This window comes from Lemur catta, chromosome 11 (assembly GCF_020740605.2).
Source record: "Lemur catta isolate mLemCat1 chromosome 11, mLemCat1.pri, whole genome shotgun sequence".
Taxonomy (NCBI): Eukaryota; Metazoa; Chordata; class Mammalia; order Primates; family Lemuridae; genus Lemur; species Lemur catta.
Genome location: NC_059138.1, coordinates 24,142,878 through 24,161,359, shown reverse-complemented (window position 1 = coordinate 24,161,359; position 18,482 = coordinate 24,142,878). Strand labels below are relative to the sequence as shown.

At 36.5% G+C, this 18,482-nt stretch overlaps 1 protein-coding gene across 1 annotated transcript; it reads left to right on the top strand.

Annotated features, from left to right (window-relative positions):
* The first annotated feature begins 2,384 nt into the window (after window positions 1-2,384).
* On the top strand, window positions 2,385-15,362 carry LOC123647395 (hyaluronidase PH-20-like). Its single transcript, XM_045564809.1, has 3 exons — window positions 2,385-3,335; window positions 3,748-3,837; window positions 14,842-15,362. Exons 1-3 carry the CDS (start codon window positions 2,385-2,387, stop codon window positions 15,346-15,348), a joined length of 1,548 nt encoding a protein of 515 aa, XP_045420765.1. The 3' UTR covers window positions 15,349-15,362.
* The last annotated feature ends 3,120 nt before the right edge of the window (window positions 15,363-18,482 follow it).

Here is an 18,482-nt window from a genome sequence, read left to right as displayed (position 1 = left end):
TGTATATTTGTATGTATGAATATATGTATATTTATAGATATGAAATGGATGCTTAGAAAATATATATATTCTTTCATATTTCTGAATTTTATCAATTCCTTAAGCATGTACATAAATTTTTTAAAAACCTCAACTTATAGTGTGTATTTTACTTTATTTCACTTAGTATTTTAGACAAAAATCTTTACATGTTATTTAATTATCTTTATAATTTGTTCTGATACCTGCATAAATTCCCTCAGGCTGAAATATACCATATTTAAGAATTTATCATTGAGTATTGAAGTTCTTTTCTTATTTCATAGATGGTACTATACATAGTGGTGAATACTACATATGTGCATATCTACAGGTAGCTACCTAATTATTATTACAAAATAATTTGGACTTATCCCCAGACAAGGGATTCTTGCTTCAAAGGCTTAGCTAGCATGTATGCCTGTGATCAAATTTCTTTACAATAGGAATAAGAGTTTAATTTTTTTTTTTTTTTGAGAGTGGGTCTCACTCTGTCACCCAGGTTGGAGTACAATGGCATGATTTCCAAGGAGATGAGGTTCTCTATTAGTTTCTCTATTTAAATAGGTAAAGTTCTCTATTTGATACTTTAAATAATAGGAAGATGCTATCTTAGATGCTAACTTCAAGTTCTGTCCCCAATTTTGTACCAATTCTGTGCCCCCAAGGCTTTTTCTTGGATTTACACTAAAGAGATATTTCATTCAGTCAAGTTTCAAGAATAGAAATGTCCATTCTTATTTAAGGATTTCTGTGGGTAGAGATCTTCTCAATGGGCTCATTCTGCCCCATGTTTTTCTTATATAAAATGATCATGAGGAAATAGATTTGAATGTCAATTTCAATAAGATTAGCCCACTCCTGCCCTGAGATACAAGGAAAGTTAATCCTTTATTCCACTTCTTTCTTCCACTCTGTGCCACTCAGGCGTTGGTGTTAGTAGTTGGTATTTAAAAGGAGTTAGCTTTTTCTCAAATAATATTTTTAGGTGAAGATTTTCTCAGTCCTGAGGGAGAAAGTTTATAAAGGTTTAAAGTAGCTTTAGCTACTTTGTGTGTTCTAAACATGAGGGAAAAAATTAATTATTTTCAAAACATTAGACTGTAATGGTTATAAGATTTCATTTTATTCTGACTATGGTGTTGTCTTTAGAGAAATTTATTTTTCAGCGATGAGAATGAATGGATAATTTGCTAAAGACACAAGTTTCTGGAAAGAATGTTATAATTCTTGTTGTACCTTCACATAGTGGTATGCTACTATCTAACTGAAAAGAAAGTTCTAATTTCCTCCCTGAATCACAGAACATTTAAATGTCTTTTTGTAGGTAATTTTTGCAAATACCAAATGACTCTGACCATTTTATTGTACCACAAAAATAGTACCATACAGCAAAAGTGTGTGCTGTAACACTTCACTTTGTAAAAATCAGAAGGATAATGCAATCTCACTTATCAGAGTATAAAAAGACCAAAATCTATATATTGCTTTTCTTAAGCTAGGCTAGAATCAATCCTTTCCATAGAAAATATAAAGAAGTAAAATGTTTTATTAACTTAGAGTACATTACTGTAAGACACGACCAAGTAGTGCTCTAAAGAGCTCTTAAACTTCTTTGGTGGAGTTTTTGTTTGATTTAATAAGTTCAAGCAAACTTTCGACTTAATACCTCTGGCAGAAGTGACTTTCCCCTTCTCCCTACTGTCCCCCTTTAAAAAGAAAAAAGAATATGAAATTTCACAATTCTGTGAGAGGCTGTTTTCAATATTTAGAGACCACTATAATAAGGTGGTCTGTCAAGAAGCAATAAATGAAAATAAGAGGTTCAACTTTGAATTTATTTTCATTCAATGGGATTTTGCCAAGGCATTATTTGGTACAGCATTCTGCACACCTGGGAAGGCAAAAGGAAAAATAGCTACCTGCACCTCTCTGTAGGCTCATTAAGGATTTGGGAAGATGAGACAAATGTTAACCATTATAGAATTTATATCATACATAAGAGGAAATAATTTTATTGATTCAAACATGAGTAGGTCCTCCATTTTTAAAAATTGAATTAAACTCCCTGCACATAAATTTGATAACTTGGTAAAGGTTACAATCTTTATTATGAAATGAAGCATTACAATATATTCTATGTTTCTTTTTTTCAGTTATAGGGATGCAATTTGCAACTTCAATTCCTGAAACATGAAACAAGAAGAATAATATTTAAATATAACATAATCATTATACCTCTTTATCCATCAAAGTGGCTTCATTCCCCTCTCTTTCATCTGTTCTCATATGCTGCATCAAATATTGGGTAAAAAAAAGTATGTAGGAAGAAATAAGCATTTTTATAGCAGTCATTACTCTCTGCAATGAGAGTGCTAAGGTTCAAGCACATCTTTTTTGGGAGCTTTGATGACTCCAGTGGAGCAACCCAGACAGTGTTCACCTTCCTTCTGATTCCATGTTGCTTGACTTTGGATTTCAGAGCACGCCCTCTTATCCCAAATGTGCCTTTCCTCTGGGCCTGGAATGCCCCAACTGAACTTTGTGTTGGAGCACTTAACGAGTCACTAGATGTGAGCCTCTTCTCTTTAATAGGAAGCCCACGAAAAGATGTCACAGACCAAAATGTTACAATATTTTATGTTGATAGACTTGGCTACTACCCTTATATAGAACATTCAGGCACGATTGTGCATGGAGGAATCCCTCAGAACATGTCCTTACAAAACCATTTGGACAAAGCTAAGCAAGACATTCTTTATTACATACCAACAGACCATGTGGGTTTGGCTGTCATTGACTGGGAAGAATGGAGGCCCACTTGGGCAAGAAACTGGAAACCTAAAGATATTTACAGGACTCGTTCTATTGACTTGGTTCAGCAAAAAAATGCAAGCCTTAGTGTTGCAGAGGCTACCAAGATAGCCCAAAATGAATTTGAAACGGCAGGAAAGGATATCATGCTAGAGACTTTAAAATTGGGGAGATTACTTCGGCCAAATCACTTGTGGGGTTATTATCTTTTTCCTGACTGTTACAACCATAATTATAGACAACCTGGTTTCAATGGAAGTTGCTTTTATATAGAAAAGAAAAGAAATGATGATCTCATCTGGTTGTGGAAGGAAAGCACTGCCCTTTTCCCATCAATTTATTTGAACACCGTAATGTCTCCTACGCAATCTGCGCTCTATGTGCGAAATCGAGTTTATGAAGCCATCAGGCTTTCCCAAGTACCCAATGCTAACAGGCCACTTCCAGTTTTTGTATATGCCCGCCTAGTTTTTACAGATTCAACTTTGAAGTTCCTTTCGGAGGTAAGTAAATCTGGTACGAGGGCAATGAACTAGTGTCTACAAAAAGTATTTAGTGAAACATTATTTTTGAAGGGAGTGAAATCTAGCTTTTAATATGTGTACACAAGTAGTTCTACATCAGTATATGACTTCAAAATAAGAATATATTTAATCTTTAATGTGATCTCACGATCTCTTAGCAAGCATAGAAAATTAGATAATAGAGACAATGTACTAACTCAGTTTGTTTTTTTTTCTTTCATGCTCTTGCTCTCTTGTCAAGAGAAGTAATTAAAACAAGAAAAGTCTCTATTTTTCATAGTAAGGCAATGGCTATGTAAAAGATATAAATAGTGGAGAAATGCTTAGCTGTCCTATGTACAACAATTTTATTTTATTTTTATCTGATAACTCTTTCTATCACATTTTCCAGGATGACCTTATGAATACACTTGGTGAAACTGTCGCTCTGGGTGCTTCTGGAATTGTAATATGGGGAAGCCTTAGTGTACTGCGAAGTACAGTAAGTTGAATTGGTAGAAAATAGATGAAAATATTCCTACCTTTAATGTTTTCAAGAATTGTTTTGGTATTGAATACAAAAATAAGTAGTACTATGCATGGCATGTAGTAGCAGGTGCTCAATTAATACCACCTGAATCAAAATATCTTGGATTTTTGTGGTTGCTGTAAGGCAGAAATACTGTACCTGTTTTCCAGTGAGGAAACAAATTCATTAACTGAATTTCTCTAGGCTGCATGACTATTAAGTAGCCAAACCAAGACTATGATATCAGTTTTTTGACATGGTGTTTGGTGTCAGAAAATAGATATCTCTTCCTTTAGTTTCAGTTCTTTAATTCTCCACATCAGGTCTTTATTGCCCACCTCTTCAATTCTCTTGGCTCAATGCAAGAGTAAAGGTGTCATAGTCGCTGCTAAATTGGAGCTGAACTTTCCCTTCTCTGATGGATGTGGAAATACTAATGAACATGCCATGGAGAATGTCAATTATGCTCATGGCCCAGGGGTCCTATCTTAGAACCTGTAGAGAATAAACTTTATACTCTAAGATCAGAAGAGACCTTTTGAGAAGGATTATATTCATCTTTTGTCCTTCAGATACAATAACCATAGTCTTACTTCATTCAGAAATACAGCAGTGATATTCAGGAAATTCTTTCAAGGTAATCTGAGCCCTTCTGTCTATTTTGAATAATTCTATTGTTTCTAGTTTGATCTACAATAAAAAGAAACAACAGAAAATATAAGTTCAGAGAAAGGTATATGTCCCTTGATAAAAATCTTTTGTGTCAGAAAATTGTTTTAAAATTATAATTCTACTAAGTATTTTTCTAATTTTTATTAGTTGTTTTCCCAAATCCATATCCTTTCTCAATGGTCCTATTATTTAAAAATATATAAATATTTATAAATTTTTCATACTATTTTCTTTTCTTTTCTTTTTTCTTCCTTCCTTCCTTTCTCTCCCTCTCCCTCTCTCATCTTTCTTTCTTTCTTTTTCTTTCAGCTGAGAACTCTACCCTTACTCTGAGGAAGAATCAGTCAGGCATTCCTCAATGAGTAGTATAACACGATATACAATTTTAGTGCTACATTTGTTTTTTAATGGCACTTTAAACTTAGATTCACATTCCATTCTACTATCACACCTGCTAAATCATCTTCACTATTGTTAATGTCAGGGACAATTCTTCAACTTCAATATGACTATTTTCTACTATCTTGAAATTGTCCCTTGTATATTCTGTTTGTATATATTTCTGCTACATTTCCCAATTTGTGTTCATTTTGAATGCTAGCTTTATCATTACTTCCTTTTCATTCTATGTCGTTTCTAATCAGTAGAGTCATGGATTACTTGTCATGTTTCCACTCATTTACTGACATCTTGAGAAACCAGTAATTGCAGGTTTACTTGTAGTTTCGGAATAGACCTAAAACAAATGTAAGTGAACTATTTTCCTTCATTTCCTTTTATTAGATCTAGTGGTATGACAGAGCCAGTTCTACTGGTCCCAGCTTGTAAGACCTGCTTGTTAGATATTCAGGAATTTTGTGAGCCAGTTGTTAAATACAGCCATTATTAAAAATTAAAGAAACTTAGAATTATAGAAACTTATAATAAATTATTTTACTTCATTTTACTATTATCATGCTCTTGAGATTATTTACATCTGTTGTATATGTATAAGTGGAAATACTATGTAATGATGTGTTACTCTACACCTTACGGCCACACTGTGTAGTGGTGGTATACTCAATTCCCAATTCTGCATTCAGTAATGTTAGGTTGGTAGCTTGAAACTGGCCATAGTAGGAGTATTTACACCATGGATATATGATATATGTGTATAGGGCTGTCGAGAAAGTATACAGCCCTGTAATATGAAAAAATAGTGTTAACAATGGCTGGATACTTCCCAGACGGCCCCCATATATACATATAATGATATAAACCAGGCCTTATCTATTAGACAGTCAGTTTTAAGACCTTTCCATAGACTATACCTTATGTAGACTAAAATTCTCAAAACATTTTTATCCCTTTACTCCTCTTTGCACCTAACCTTTGTCTCTGTGGAATTGAGGAAGCAACTGCAATGTTAACTGAACTTTTATAAATTCTCATATCTTTGGTATGGGACCATAGCATTGATGAATATTGACAAAGACCATGGACTCTTGAATCTCACGAGGGCTTAAAAACAATAAAAAAGCAAGAAAATATTTGATGTCATAAGTGTTATACAGAACATTAAAATAGATGTGAGACAGTTCACAAGAAAGGTATCCAAGAAGGGTATTGTCTAATTAAACATGCCATCTGAATGACAAGATGGAGTCAATCATGTTAAAAATTAGAAGAAAGAGCATTCCAAACAGTTTGAAATGAACCTGCCATGCTAAATGTGAAATAACTCCTGTGTCTAAGGTAGAGTGGGTGTGGGAGGGTTGTACAAGAGGAAGGAAGTGTTATACCATGTCAGGCTGTGTACAAGTCAAGAGAAGAGGTTGAATTTTATTCCAAGCACCATGCAAAGCTATTGGAGGGTTAAAAAGATGGGTGGTATATTAGTTTTCCGTTGATTCCATAAAAATTGCAACAAACTTAGTGGTTTAAAAACTAGAAATGTGTTATCTTACAGTTCAGTAGGTCAGAAATCCAATGTGCATCTCAATGGGCTAAAATCAAGGTATCAGCAGGGCTGCATTCCTTTCCAGGGAATGGTCCTTACTTTCTCATTTGGGTTGTCAGTAGATTCAGTTCCTTGTGGTTGGAGCAATGAGATCTCCATTATCTGGCTGGCTGTTGGCTAAAAGCCATTTCCTGGCTTCTAGAGGCCAGTATATTCCCTAGCTCATGGCCCTTTTGTTCTGTCTTCAAAGTCAGCAATGGTGACTTTGCATCTCTCCTCCTCCTCGTGTCTTATCTTTCTAATTCAGTTTGAAAAGTTTCTACACATGTAGACTCATGTAATTAGTTGAGCACATCCAGATAATTCAGGATAATCTCTTCTCAGGGTCCATATCCTTAATCACATCTACAAAGTCCCTTTTGCCATGTAAGCTGACATAGTCACAGGTTCTAAGGGGATTAGGGTGTGAATGTCTTTGGAGGCAATTATTCTGCCAACAGTAGATGACATCATCTCAAGGAAGGTAACAAGAAATAGATTCAAGTGGAAGCTGTCAAGATTCCTTGACTTGCCTCCCAACCTACCACCACTACTTCCTTTGGTCTGCTGAAGGATTAACAAAGCCAGCACACTCAATGGAACCATTGATCATAAACATAAGTGACTATCTTCAATGTTTTTAAAAGCACAGTGTCCAGGTTTTAGGATATACCACTCTCAAGATGAATCATTTCAGTTACTCATCACTCATATTCTATAAAATTTGTGAAAGAGCTGTCACTATTCATCTGCAATTAGACTATATGTAACATTTACATAAAATATACTCAGTTGGACCTGTTTAGTTTTTTTCGGTCAGCAATTTAAAAATCACTCTTAGATTCCCCAGCAAGATGGCTGACTACATATTGGTTGCTAGATCACCGCAGAAAGAAGAAAAAGTTTCAGGTGAAAAAACATAGCCCAGGTATAGTTCTGAGGGAAGAGTGCCAGAACCTACTGGAGATCCCACAGGAAGAAGATGCAAAGCAGAATAAGAAGGAGCAAGATTTCAACAGAGATAGATCTTTGAGGAACTTCAAGTCCCATGTAAAGGGTAGGTGGTGGTGTTTATTTTTCTTCCTCACACACCTATACCAGTCTTCTGGCTCCTGAATTATTGTAGAGCTCCTCTACCCTTACAAGCCCTAGTGCTGCTGCCATCAGTGAAGTGAGAACTTCTTAAGAACAGAGCACTGGGCTGCCAGCCTGCTCTCTGTTGCTTCCCTCCACCACTGACCCAAGCCAATGTGGTGGGTGCCATATTTCTTGTGCACTCAGTGTGTGCCTTTATCCTCTCCAGGGAGACTTAGCCTTTCAGTTTACTTGTCACTGCACCCTGCACAAATACTTCCAACCACCTGCTTAGACTGTGACAACCACAAAGGTCCAAGGTGACACAGGAGAGCTGCAGGATTCCCCAGATTTTGTCCAATAGGATTGGATATACTTATGGGACAAGAAGGTTACTTGAGCTACAAAGTTTTTTTGGGACAAAGGAAAGTGGAGTGTGACTGGCCTCATGGGTTTGGCCTGCTGCCAGGGGCAAGAGGTCAGAGGAAGATCTGCTGGGCAAGGAGAGTGAGAACAGAGTAAACACCACTCCCACTGGTTGGACTATGAATTTGGGACTGCCACAGCCCCACAAGCAGATTCTTTGGTGTGGTGGGGACAACTCTGCCCTTCCCTGGATGATTTCCCCAGTGGCCTGTGAGCCAAGTACTAACCTTTGCTGAAACAACACTTGCACCTGCATTTGGGGGGTTGGGCCAGCCCAGCCCTACCAGGCTTTGCCCCTCCACCTGCCTCAGTAGTGGCAGAGCACAACAAGGGGTCCTCTGGGAGCTCCAGAGCCCCTCCCACTGCCCCTGCCCCTGCCCCTCCCAGGCCATCCAAGTGCATCTGCTGATTGACTACGACCGGGCATAAGTCCCATAGACACCACCACAGCTGACTGTTTCTGCATGCCCCATCTACTGGCATAGAAGTCAACTTGTACAGCCCATTACATCATTTACTGATTCAATTGCACACAGTTTGGCTGACTCATCCTTAAGTGCCACCTATTGACCTGGAGATTAAACTGTCCATCCCAATATATTTCCTACTCTTAGAAGTGCACAGGGATAGGGAAAGACATAAGATTTCAAAAATCTTCACCTCCCTATCTTGACAGGAAGCAGAGAATCTATCTGCACACTTAGTACACCATTGCTATAATCTATAAATAACCAGCATTTGAGAAAACCACTACACTAAGGCTACCTGCAACCAACGTATTCATTCACATCCTAGGTGTCCCCACCAAAATAAAATAACCACAAACAAAGTCAAAGATCCTTACTCAACACACGGTATAGTCACATCCTTAAGAGGGTGGGAGGAAAAGTTCAATTGAAACATAATTGAAAAACATAAAGAGATAGCCTCACCAGATGAGAAGTAATCAGTGCAAGAATTCTGGCAGTATGAACAAACAGAATGTAAAGACTCCCCTCAAAGGAACACACCAGCTTTCTAGCAATGGATCCAACCAAAATGAAAATATGGAAATGATAGGTAAAGAATTAAAAATATAGGCTGTGAGGAAACTCAGTAAGAGCCAAGAGACAATGGAAAACCAACTCCAAGAAACCAGAAAAATACTTTAGGAAATGGCTTAAAAGTTTACTAAAGATATATATATATATATATACATACACACACACACACACACACACACACACACACACACACACACATATATACACAAACAGAACTTCTAGAAATGAAAAATTCATTTAGGGAAATACAAAACACAGTGCAAACTTTAAAAAACAGACTAGATTGAGCAGAAGAAAGAATTTCAGAGCCTGAAGATAAGGCTTTCAAATTAACACAGTCAAAAGTAAAGGAAAAAGAATCAAAAGAAATGCACAAATTCTCTGAGAAATATGGGATTATGTAAAATACCAAAACATAAGAATCATAAGTGTCCCTGAAAGAGATGGAGAAAAAGAAAAAAGCTTCAAAAACCTATTTGAGTGAATAATTGAGGAAAATTTCCCTGCTCTTGCTAGAGATTTAGACATCCAGATAAAATAAGCTCAACAAACTCCTGAGAGATTTATTGCAAAAAGGACATCACCAAGGTACAGTCATCAGACTAGCCAAAGGCAACACAAAGGAGGAACTCCTATGAGTCATGAGATGAAAATATCAAGTAATTTACAAAGGAAATCCCATCAAACTAACAGCAGACTTTTCAGTAGAAACCTTATAAGCTAGAAGGGATTGGGGTCCTATTTTTAGTCTTCCTGCAAAAATAAGTTTCATAAATGAAGGAGAAATAGTCTTTTCCAGACAAGTAAACACTAAAGGAATTTTTTACCACTATAACAACCCTACAACAAATACTCAAAACTTCTCTAAACATCAGAAAGAATGGTCAATACTCCCCAGTATAAAAATACTCAAAAGTAAAAATCTCACTTTTATTAAACAGTAACACAAGGGAGAAAACAAAGCAACTAGGTAGCAATCTAGACCTAGTGGATGATGAATGACACAGTGTTTTACTATCAATATTAACATTGACTGTAAGTCTTTGAAATGCCCCTATTAAAAGATATAGATTGGCAGAATGAATTAAAAAAACACAACTGAAATATCTGCTGTCTCCAAGAAACCCATTTAATTCATAAAGATTTTCATACACTCAAAGAAAAGGGGTGCAAAAAATACTCCACAGAAATAGAAACCCAAAGCAAGCAGGAATAGCTATTTTTACATCAGATAAAACAAACTTTAATTCAAGAATAGTAGAAAAAGACAAAGATAGTCATTACATAATGATAAAGGGATTGATTCAATAAGAAAATATAAAAATACTAAATATATATGCACCTAACACTAGAGCTTCTAGATTCGTTAAAAACAAATACTACTAGACCCAAGAAAAGAAATAAATAGCACCATAGTAATAGTGGAGGAATTCAACACTCCACTGATAGAACTAGACAGATCATCAAGGCAGAAAATCAACAAAGAACACTGGACTTAAATGGGACTCTAGAACAAATGGATCTAACAGACATTCACATTCTGGGTAGTTTACCCAGAAACTACAAAATATACATTCTTCTCATTAGCACATGGAACATTTTCTAAGATAAAACATATATTAGGCCACAAAACAGGTCAAAGCAAATTTTAAAAAATCAAAGTCAATATCATGTATCTTCTCAGATTGTAGTGGAATAAAACTAGAAACCAATTCCAAGAGGAACTCTCAAAATATACAAATACATAGAAGACAAACAAGCTTGTGCTGAAAAATCTTTGGGTCAATGATGAAATCAAGATGGAAATAAAAATTTGTTTTGAATTGAATGACAATGGTGACACAAGTTACCAAAATCTCTAGGATAAAGCAAAAGCAGTGCCAAGAGTTAAGTACATAGCAATAAATGCCTACATCAAAAACACAGAATGATCACAAATTATCAACCTAATATCACACCTTAAGGAAGTAGAAAAACAAGAACAAATCAAACCCAAAGCTAGCAGAAGACAAGAAATAATAAAGATCAGAGCTGAAGTAAACAAAATTTGAAACAAAAAACAATACAAAGGATCAAATCAATGAAATGAAAATTGGTTCTTAGAAAAGAAAAACAAAATGGATAGGACACTAACTACATTAATGAAGAAAAGAAGAAAGAGGATTCAAATAGGCTCAATTCGAAATGAAAAGGGAGACATTACAACTGATACCATGGAAATACAAAAGATTATCCAAGACTACTATGAACACTTCTATGCATACAAACTAGAAAATATAGAGGACATAAATAAATTTTTGGAAGCACACAGCCTCCCAAACTTGAATCAAGAAGACATAGAAATCCTGAACAGACAAATAACAAATAGTAAGATTGAATGAGTAATAAAAATATTCCAGCAAAAACAATCCCAGGACCAGATGGATTTACAGCTAAATTCTACTAGACCTTCAAAGAAGAACTGGTAACTATCCTACTATAACATTCCAAGAGATCAAGAAGGAGGGAATACTCCCTAACTTATTCTATGAAACCAGTATCACCTTGATACCAAAACTAGGAAAGGATACAACAAAAAAAGAAAACCACAGGCCAATATCCCTTATGAACATACATGCAAAAATCTTCAACAAAATACTAATGGAATCAAAAGCACATTAAAAAGATAATTCACCATTATCAAGTGGATTTAATTCCAGGGATGGAAAGATGGTTCAATATTCACAGATCAATAAATGTGATTCACCACATAAATAGAATTAAAAACAAAAATTATATGATCATCTCAATAGATGCAGAAAAAGCATTCAGTGAAATCCAGCATTTCTTCATGATAAAAACCCTCAACAAAGTAGGCATAGAAGGAACATACCTCAAAATAATAATAGCCATATGTGACATACCCATAGCCAACATCATACTGAATGAGGAAAAGTTGAAATTACTCCCCCTATGAACTGGGACAAGACAAGGATGCCCACTTTCACCTCTTCTATTCAACATAGTACTAGAAGTCCTAGCCAGAGCAATCAGGCAAAACAAAGAAATAAAGGACATCCAAATCAGAAAAGACAAGGTTGAACAATTTCTGCTTGCTGATGATATGATCTGAATGTACACAAATCAGTAGCATTTCTATATGCTAATAATAGCCAAACTGAGTATCAAATTAAGAACTCAATACCATATATAATAGCTGAAAAACAAAATTAAAATACCTAGGAATATACTTAACCAAGGGGGTACAAGGTCTCTACAAGTAGAACTAAAAAACACGGATGAAAGAAATCATAGATGACACAAATGGAAAAACATCTCAGGCTTATAGATTGAAAGGACCAATATTGTTTTTTTTTTTTTTTTTTTTTGTTTTATTTCAGCTCATCATAGGGGTACATAAGTTCAGGTCATATACATTGTCCATGTTGAAAGGACCAATATTGTTAAAATGTCCACATTTCCCAAAGTGATTTACAGATTAAATGCAATTCCCATCAAAATACCAAAATCATGTTTCACAGAAGCAGAAAAACCAATCCTAAATTTCATTTGGAATCAAAAAAGAGCCTGAATAGCTAAAGAAATCCTGAGCAAAAAGAACAAATCTGGAGGCATCACATTACCAGACTTTGAATTATAGTACAATGCTATAGTAGCCAAAATAGCATGGTACTGCTATAAATGTAAACATATAGGTCAAAGGAATAGAATAGAGAACCCATAAATAAAACCATATACCTACAACCAACTGATTTTGACAAAGCAGACAAAAACATACACTAGAGAAAGGATGCCCTATTCAATAAATGTTGCTTGGAAAATTCAAGAGCCACAGGCACAAGTATGGAACTGGATCCATTTCTTTCACCATATACAAAAAGTAACTCAAGATGGATTAAAGACTGAAATATAAGACTTGAAGCCATAAGAATTCTTGAAGAAAACCTAGGGAAAACTCTTCTGGACATTGGCCTAGGCAAGTATTAATATTTATGACTAAGATCCCAAAGGCAAATACAGCAAAAACAAAATTAATAAATGGGAGTTAAGTAAACTAAAAAGCTTCTGCACTGCAAAAGAAAGCATCAACAGAGTGAACAGACAACCTATGGAGTAGGAGAAAATATTTTCAAACTATATCTGACAAAAGACTAATATCTAGAATCTATAAGAAACTCACCAAATCAGCAAGAAAAAAACCGAATTACCCCATTAAAGAGTGGGCAAAAGACATGAACAGACATTTTAAAAAATAAAATATATTAATAGGGGCCAACAAACATATGAAAAAATACCCAACATCACTAATCATAAGGAAAATGAAAATTAAAACCCCCATAAGATACCACCTTACCCCTGTGAGATAGGCCATTATTAAAAAGTCAAAAAATAATAGATGGTGCAGATGCAATGAGATTGCTTATACACTGTTGGTGGGAATATAAATTAGTAAAACCTCTATGGAAAACAGTATGAGTATGGAGAATCCTCAAAGAACTAAATGTAGACCTACCATTCGATCCATTAATCCCACTGCTGGGTATCTACCTAAAGGAAAACAAGTCATTATATAAAAAAGAGACCTGCACTTGCATGTTTATTGTAGCATGATTCACAGTTGCAAAGATATGGAATCAACCTATGTGTCCATCAACTTATGAGTGGATAAAGAACAGGTAAGATATATATATATATATCTCATATATATACACACATACATATATCACATATGATATATATATATATCTCATAAAATACTACTCAGCCGTAAAAAAGAATGAAATAATGAATTCTTCTGTAGCAACTTGGATAGAGCTGGAGGCCATTATCCTAAGTGAAGTATCTTAGGAACAGAAAAACAAATAAACTCCTGTTCTCAGATGTAAGTGGGAGCTTATAACTGAGAGTTATAAGTGGGAGCTAAGTGATGGGTATGCATGGCTGTCATACAGAATATTATAATGGACATTGAAGACTAAGAAGGAGGAAGGTTGTGAGGAGGATGAGGAATGAAAAATTACTAATCGGGTACAACATACACTATTTGGGTGACAGAAACACTAAAAGCCCTGGCTTTACCACTATACAATTCATCCATGTAAGAAAAAATCATTTGTACCCCCTAAATCTATTGAAATTTAAAAAATAATTTTAAAAATCACTCTTTTCAATGCTGTTTAAACTTGTCTGACAAATGTGATGCTTATTACATTTATTTATAACTTATTAAGGGTCAACCAAAGATATGCTAGGCCTGGAGTTAAGCACTTTTATATGTATCATATCTTTTCAACTTCACAACAACCCTATGAGGTAAGTGCTATAATTACCTTTATCTTATAGATAGTGAAGCTGAAGCATAACCAGGGTAATTAATTTGCCCAAGTCAGCCAGATAAGAAAGTAAGACTTAGAAAGCTTGAGAAATTCCCAAATTCATACACGTGGTCACTGACAGAACTGGGACTCCAATCAGATAAAATGGACACCAGAGGCCATACTCTAACATGAGTAGTTTATAAATTATTAAGGAAGATCGAGGCTAGGGTATGTGAAGCCTCAACTGGTCAATTATTCAGTGACATGAATTGGCATGTGCAGCAAACTTAACAAATGTTACAAAAAATAGTTGGAATATTATTGCCTCTTAAGGTACAAAAGATAAAATATTCCCTACTTCTTGCTGTGTCTATTTTTTGTTCTTCCTTAAAACTTGTTTATTGCAGTGAATTCATATATGAACTAACTTGTCCTTTCATGTTGTAACTATCTTATAATTTCGCAGAAACCTTGCTTGATCCTCGAGGACTACATGCAGACTACACTGAATCCCTACATAATCAATGTCTCCCTAGCAGCCAAAATGTGTAGCCAAGTGCTTTGCCAGGAGCAAGGTGTGTGCATAAGGAAAAACTGGAATTCAAGTGACTATCTTCATCTGAACCCAGCGAGTTTTGCTATTCAAATTGGGACAGGTGGAAAGTACATCGTGCGTGGAAAACCCACACTTGACGACTTGGAAGAACTTCATGAAAATTTTCACTGCAGCTGTTTTACCAGCTTCTCTTGTTCCACTAGAGACAACGTAAAAGACATTAGTGCTATTAATGTGTGTGTTGCTGACGGTGTTTGTATAGATGCCTATCTAAAATCAGAACCCAGCGATCTACTTTCCAGCTTGAATGAAGAAACTTATTTCATTTCCCATGATGTCTCATCCTTCACACCATCTGCCACAGTGGTCTTTGTTAATATTTTGTTTCTCATCATGAATTCTGCAGTGAATTTGTAATCCTACCTGTTAGCCAAAATGAACAGCATGACCATTTTTAAGTGTGCTTTTTAGACTAATTAAATGTCTGAAAACAACATCTCTCACCAAAAGGTCATCTTTTTTCTTTTCTTTTTTTTTAAGATTTTTTTTTTATTTCAGCATATTATGGGGGTACAAAAGTTTAGGTTATGTATATTGCCCATCCCCCCCAAGTCAGAGCTTCAAGCGTGTCCATTCCCCAGAAAGTGCATATCGCACTCATTATGTAGCTATACACCCATCTCCTCCCCCTCCCACATCTGCCCAACACCCAGTTGGTGTTATTCCCAAATGTGCACTTAGGTGATGATCAGGGAAACCAATTTGATGGTGAGTATGTGTGGTGCTTATTTTTCCATTCTTGGGACACTTCACTTAGGAGAACATAAGAGATTCTATATCACCGTTATTTCTTATAGCTGAGTAATACTCCATGGTATACATATACCACATTTTACTAATCCACTCATGTATTGATGGGCATTTGGGTTGTTTCCACATCTTCGTGATTGTGAATTGTGCTGCTATTAAACATTCGGGTGCAGATGTCTTTTTTATAGAATGTCTTTTGTTCTTTTGGGTAGATGGCCAATAATGGGATTGCTGGATCAAATGGTAGGTCTACTTGTATCTGTTTAATGTATCTGCATATTGCTTTCACAGGGGCTGCACGAGTTTGCAGTCCCACCAGCAGTGTATGAGTGTTCCTGTCTCTCCGCATCCACGCTGCCAACATGTATTGTTTTGGAACTTTTTGATAAAGGCCATTCTCACTGGAGTTAAGTGATATCTCATTGTGGTTTTGATTTGCATTTCCCTGATGATTAGAGATGTTGAGCATTTTTTCATATGTTTGTTGGCCATTCTTCTATCTTCTTTTGAAAATTTTCTATTCATGTCCTTTGCCCACTTTTTGATAGGGTTGTTTGATTTTTTTTTTTTTTGCTGATTTTCCTGAGTTCTAAATAGATTCTAGTTATCAGTCCTTTATTGGATGTGTAGCATGCGAAAATTTTTTCCCATTCTGTAGGTTGTCTGTTTGCTCTCGTGACTGTTTCTTAGAGCATGTAAACAGGTGCAAAACCATACCATGCTCGTGGATCAGAAGAACCAACATTGTTAAAATATCTATACTACCCAAAGTGATCTACAGATTCAATGCAATCCCTATTAAATTACTAACATCATTTTTCACAGATATAGAAAAAATAATTTTACGCTTTGTATGGAATCAGAGAAGATCCCATTTAGCAAAAGCAATTTTAGGCAATAAGAACAAAATGGGAGGTATTAATTTACCAGACTTCAAACTATACTACAAGGCTATGGTTATAAAAACTGCATGGTATTGGCACACGTGCAGGGACACAGACCAGTGGAACAGAACAGAAAATTCACATATAAAGCCATCCTCATATAGCCATCTAATCTTTGACAAAGCAGACAAAAACATACTCTGGGGAAAAGAATCCTTATTCAATAAATGGTGCTGGGAAAACTGGATAGCCACATGTAGAAGATTGAAACAGGACCCACAGCTTTCACCTCTCACAAAAATCAAGTAACGGTGGATAACAGACTTAAACCTTAGGTGTGAAACTATTAGAATTCTAGAAGAAAATGTGGGAAAGACTCTTATAGACATTGGCCTAGGCAAAGAATTTATGAAAAAGACCCCTAAGACAATCACAGCAACAACAAAAATAAATAAATGAGACCTGATTAAATTAAAAAGCTGCTGCACAGCCAAAGAAACAGTCACGAGAACAAACAGATAACCTACAGAATGGGAAAAAATTTTCGCATGCTACACATCCGATAAAGGACTGATAACTAGAATCTATTTAGAACTCAGGAAAATCAGCAAGAAAAAATCAAACAACCCTATCAAAAAGTGGGCAAAGGACATGAATAGAAATTTTTCAGAAGATAGAAGAATGGCCAACAAACATATGAAAAAATACTCAACATCTCTAATCATCAGGAAATGCAAACCAAAACCACAATGAGATATCACTTAACTCCAGTGAGAATGGCCTTTATCAAAAAGTCCCAAAACAATACATGTTGGCGTGGATGCAGAGAGACAGGAACACTCATACACTGCTGGTGGGACTGCAAACTCATGCAACCCCTGTGGAAAGCAATATGCAGATACTTTAAACAGATACAAGTAGACCTACCATTTGATTTAGCAATCCCATTATTAGGCATCTACCCAAAAGAACAAAAGACATTCTATAAAAAAGACATCTGCCCCCTAATGTTTATAGCAGCACAATTCACAATCACGAAGATGTGGAAACAACCCAAATGCCCATCAATACATGAGTGGATTAGTAAAATGTGGTATATGTATACCATGGAGTATTACTCAGCTATAAGAAATAACGGTGATATAGAATCCCTTTTGTTCTCCTGGAAAGAGTTGGAACCCATTCTACTAAGTGAAGTATCCCAAGAATGGAAAAATAAGCACCACACATACTCACCATCAAATTGGTTTCCCTGATCATCACCTAAGTGCACATTTGGGAATAACACCAACTGGGTGTCGGGGGAGATGTGGGAGGGGGAGGGGATGGGTGTATATCTACATGATGAGTGCGATGCGCTCTGTCTGGAGAATGGACACTCTTGAAGCTCTGACTGGGGGTGGGGGCATGGGCAATATACATAACCTCAAGTTTTGTACCCCCATAATAAGCTGAAATTAAAAAAAAAAAAAAAAGAAAGACCAGGTCCTACAGCCCCTGGCTGGGGGCTCCCCCGGCGCCCGTTGGACCCCGGGGTCGTCGCCCAGGCTGAGCGGCAGCGCCTGGCCCGTCAGGGTCTGCAGCCCCACGTGAGCCGAGGGGTAGAGGAGGAAATTGAAGACGAAGGCGCTGGGACAGCGCCGCCGCTGCAGGTAGACCCTCTCCAGGGCGAAGTGGGTGAGCGAGTGCAGGAGGCAGCGGTAGGGCGAGGAGAAGCCCAGCATCCGGAGGTCGGGGCTGCGAGCGAAGCGCCGGACCGAAGACACCAGCACGTCCAGGGCGATCCCGTGCATCCCGTAGAAGTAGAGGCGCATCCAGGCGGGCAGCGCGGCACCCTCGGCCGGCGCTGCGGCGGCG